Raw genomic sequence first — 4,805 nt, forward strand, 5'->3', positions numbered from 1 at the left:
GACCTGCCAAGTGAGTGACCAGCTAGCAAACGGGCAGAGGGCAGAGGGCACTCAGGGGAGGAAGAGGGACAGTGGTGGTGGCAGGTCCCCCAACCGATGTCCACCAGCTGCTCTGTCTTCCACAGAGAGATTGGGGACCCGGTCCCCGCACAGGCCGTAGGTCTTGTTCTGTGATTTATGTCCATCAACCCCCAGAGGAGGCACTGGGGAGGTCACCCACCCCAGTGCCAGGTGTGCGGGCCCACAGCCCCAGGGCTCCCAGCAGAGGAACAGGAAGCCGTCCCCAGCCTGGCCCACTGTCCCTGCGGAGGAGAGGTTGGGGCAGAGCCCCAGGGCCCTACCTTCCTAGAAACAAGGCCAGGTTTCCCAGAAGCTGGCAGCAGGCTGAGCTGGGAGGTCACTTGTGGCCACAGGACACGGGTGTACACTCACACTTGAGAACGTAAGCCTCTGTTTTTACTTCACTGGGTTGAGGCAGCCACTTTACAGCCGTTTCCTTCTTTCTCGGTCGAAGTGCGTGCAGTTACTTGGTGTGAGCTGAGCTGCCCTCTGCATCTGGGCGCCTGGGCATGGTGCACCCTCTGCAAAGCTCCGCTGGCCTCGCTTCCCCTCCTTACGCCAGCATGTGGGTCCCGGCCCAGGAGAGGGAAGGCCTGTGCCCACCACCCACCTCCTGGGCTTCCCTGCTACCTGGATCCCAAGACGGGCGGGACAGGCGTCAACTGGTAAAAGGGATTCTGCATAACTGACAGCCCCTCTCTGCAGTGGAACTGACAAGGGGCTTTCCAAGAAAAGAAAGTCGCTTCAAGGGGACATTTAGTAAATGATGTACCCTTGATAAAGTAGCAGGAAATTGAAATGCCCAGCTGGCCCACTGCATCCTGAGAAGGTGTGGGCTCAGGTGGACACCCTTTCCATTTCCTTGAAGGGTTTTTCCTGGAGGATTATTCTAAAACTTTTATTGGGACCATGCCCCTCTAACAGAAAAGGTCACCGCATGAATCATGAACCACTCTATATCAGTTCCTTTTTAAAGAGGAAATTTTTTTCTAATTCTTAAAATACTGGTGAGGTGGAAAAAACCCTGGCGACCAGGTGAAGTTATCCTATAGTCACATGTTAACCTTTTCAAGGAATGTCAAGGCAATTCATCTCAGTCACCAGGGAGGTACTAAAGGAGTCAGTGCCCAGCCAGCTTGCTCCCACCTGTTAGCACAGAGCAGACGTCCCTGGGGCCAGCTGTGAGAGCCAGTGCAGCTTCCAGGTAGGTGTTTCTGATCCAGTGTTAGATGCCCACACTTACCTACTTTTTCAAGTGCTCTTTTAAATAAATTTCTCTTTTTGGTTCTACTGAAGAATTTGCTGTAACTATATTTTTGATTGTTTTATGATTGAATTTTTTCCAGTGTCATCAAGAACTAAAAGAGGTCATAGATTCAAACTTTTCATTGAGTCAGGGAGGAAAATTGTAACAAAGAATATGGGGCATATGGTAGGTGAGAAATCTGTTTTGCTTAGCATGATATTCTCCAGCTCTATCCATTCCTTGGCAAATGCCAGTGAATAATCTTATTCTTCTTTAAGGCTGAGTAATATTCCATTGTGTACATATACCATATGTTCTTTACCCATTCCATCTCGGTTGGTTCCATAGTTTGGCTATTGTAAACTGGGCTGCTATAAACATTGATGTGGCTATGTCACTATAGTATGCTGATTTTAAGTTCTTTGGGGTATAAACCAAGGAGTGGGATAGCTGGGTCAAATGGTGGTTCCATTCCAAGTTTTCTGAGGAATCTCCATACCACTTTATGGTTACACAGCAGTGTATGAATGTGCTTTTTCCCCTATATCATTGCCAACATTTCTTGTTGCTTGTCTTCATAATTTCCATTCTGACTAGGGTGAGATAAATCTTAAGTCAGTCCACCCCCTAAAAAAGACAAAGGCCAGATCTTTTCTCTGATATGCAGATTCTATCTCACAATAAGGTTGGGGTGGTGGGGCTAGGGAAGAATAAGTTACTTTGGATTAGGCAGAGAGGAGTGAAGGGAGGGGAGGAGGTATGGGTATAGGAAGGAAAATAGAAGGAATCAGACATTACACCCTATGTACATGTATGATTACATGACCAGTGTGATTCTACATCATGTCCAACCAGAAGATTGAGAAATTATACTCTGTTTATGTATGATGTGTCAAAATGCATTCTAATGTCATGCATAACTAATTAGAACAAGCACAAAAAAATTTTAAAAATTTTATTGATATTGTTTGAGTTGTAAAAACTTGTACCAATATTCTCCATTACTCTATCAAAAACTCTCTATGGTGGCAGCTTTTAGCTGCTTGGAAAGTATCTGATTTTCTAGAATAGAAATCATGATAGCTGATGGTAATGTTCGTAGTGTTCCCTGAGATGCGTGCAGAACAGTGTGTGATCGCAGCTCTCCATCTCGTTTAATCCTCACAGACACCCTGAAGAGCGGGATTGATTCCCATTTTAAAGATTAAAGAGCTGAGGTCCAGAGAGTTTAAATATCTTGTGGGTCACACAGCTGATAAATTGCACAGTCCGCGTTTTACCCACCTTTGCTGTTCTCGGAGCCTAGGTTCCCTTCTCTGCCCTCCTGGCCACCTCCAGTCCACAACCACTGGTCTCCCTTCACAAGTCTCCCCTTCCATAGGTCTGAAAATCAGTCCACAGGTCTGCACCCACAGATTCAACTAACCACAGACAGAACATGTTTGTTAAAAAAAAAAAAATCAGGACTGTATTGAATACGTACAGACTTTCTTCTTGTCCTTACTTTCTAGACAGAACATCACCACTATTGGCATAGCATTCATGTTGTATTCAGTGTTATAAGTAATCTAGAGATGATTTGAACTCTTCGGGAGAGTAGGCATAGGTTAAATACAAACACTGGGCCATTTTATAATAGGGACTTGAGCATCCTTGGGACCTGGCATCCATGGGGCATCCTGGGACCTATCCTGGGGTTCCCAGTGATGACTGCCCCTTCACAGTTATTTCATGTGATTACTTTATGTCTAATCTCTGGAAATTCCATGACACATCCCTGTGACATCTTCCTTTGTCATTTCCGTAGGTGGTCTCAAGAGCTTGGCGATGGACGCCATTCACATCAGCATGTCCGGTGCCCCCCTGGTGAAGCACACTGCCGGGGCTGGACTCAAGGCCAGCAGACCCCGGGTCATGTCCAAGAGCGGACACAGCAACGTGAGGATCGACAAGGTGGACGGCATCTACCTGCTGTACCTGCAGGACCTGTGGACCACTGTCATCGACATGAAGTGGAGGTACAAGCTCACCCTGTTTGCTGCCACTTTTGTGATGACCTGGTTCCTTTTCGGAGTGATCTACTACGCCATCGCGTTCCTTCACGGGGACTTAGAATCCAGGGAGTCCGTCTCCAACCACACCCCCTGCATCATGAAGGTGGACTCACTCACGGGGGCCTTCCTCTTTTCCCTGGAGTCCCAGACCACCATCGGCTACGGAGTCCGCTCCATCACAGAGGAATGCCCGCATGCCATTTTCCTGTTGGTGGCTCAACTGGTCATTACGACCTTGATCGAAATCTTCATCACGGGCACCTTCCTGGCCAAGATCGCCAGACCCAAAAAGCGGGCCGAGACCATCAAGTTCAGCCACTGCGCGGTCATCACCAAGCAGAACGGGAAGCTGTGCTTGGTGATCCAGGTGGCCAACATGAGGAAGAGCCTGCTCATCCAGTGCCAGCTCTCTGGCAAGCTCCTCCAGACCCACGTCACCAAGGAGGGGGAGCGGATCCTCCTCAACCAAGCCACCGTCAAATTCCACGTGGACTCCTCCTCCGAGAGCCCCTTCCTCATTTTGCCCATGACATTCTACCACGTGCTGGATGAGACCAGCCCCCTGAGGGACCTGACACCCCAAAACCTAAAGGAGAAGGAATTCGAGCTGGTGGTACTCCTCAACGCCACTGTGGAATCCACCAGCGCCGTCTGCCAGAGCAGAACGTCTTACATCCCGGAGGAGATCCACTGGGGTTTCGAGTTTGTGCCTGTGGTTTCTCTCTCCAAAAATGGAAAGTACGTGGCTGACTTCAGTCAGTTCGAGCAGATCCGGAAGAGCCCAGACTGCACCTTCTACTGTGCGGATGCCGAGAAGCAGAAGCTCGAGGAGAAGTACAGGCAGGAGGATCAGAGGGACCGCGAGCTCAGGAGCCTGTTGTTACAGCAGAGCAACGTCTGACCCGGGGTGGCGCCTGGGCTCCCCTCCAGAGCCGTCCCCACCTCCGGGCTCCCTTCCAACACATGTTTGCTGTGAAAAGGAACACGCGTGACACACGCCACACACAGTGTGGACCTGCTCAGGCCGCGGGTCCCTTTCATCTGAGGCTAAACAAACGCTTCCCCCTGGACAGGGTTCTTTTGAAGTGCTTCCTTGGAAGTGACCTCTAAGAATTCAAGTTTTCTGAGATGGGGATGCACTTCAAAGAACGGGGTGTAGCGCAATAGCAATGACGTCCTGCTAAGTGACAGACATTGAGCAATGCTGATATTGAAAGGCAATGCTTTTCTCTACAGGAATGTCAGCTAGAATATGAGGTATTTATTTAATCCAAGTATCAAAGGCATTACTGTTGAGGGTTAAAATGTGGGTCAGTATTCACTTGTATTATTGCTCTAAAATATATCTTCTTTTAGTCCAAGCAGAGAAAATGTTATATATAATGATGGCTATCTGGTAATGCTTCAAGAGGGACTGTACTCACAAAATACAGCCATTCCATGTT

General features: G+C 48.6%; 1 protein-coding gene across 2 annotated transcripts in view; it reads left to right on the forward strand.

Annotated features, from left to right (window-relative positions):
* Positions 1-4,520, forward strand: part of KCNJ15 (potassium inwardly rectifying channel subfamily J member 15) — a 4,830-nt gene extending 310 nt beyond the window's left edge. Inside the window, exons 2-3 of one of the 2 annotated variants that reach the window (XM_081302707.1) lie at positions 1-10; positions 3,114-4,520. The exon at positions 1-10 is cut by the window's left edge and continues 79 nt beyond it. In XM_081302707.1, coding sequence (XP_081158833.1) covers positions 3,134-4,261 — 1,128 coding nt within the window. In that variant the 5' untranslated portion in view covers positions 1-10; positions 3,114-3,133 and the 3' untranslated portion in view covers positions 4,262-4,520. Of the gene's footprint in view, positions 11-1,203; positions 1,265-3,113 lie in introns of those variants that run through there. The other variant, XM_081302708.1, reaches the window with a different exon arrangement.
* Positions 4,521-4,805: the final 285 nt, after the last annotated feature.

Source organism: Spermophilus citellus (assembly GCF_964194105.1).
Source record: "Spermophilus citellus genome assembly, chromosome: 7".
Classification (NCBI taxonomy): domain Eukaryota; kingdom Metazoa; phylum Chordata; class Mammalia; order Rodentia; family Sciuridae; genus Spermophilus; species Spermophilus citellus.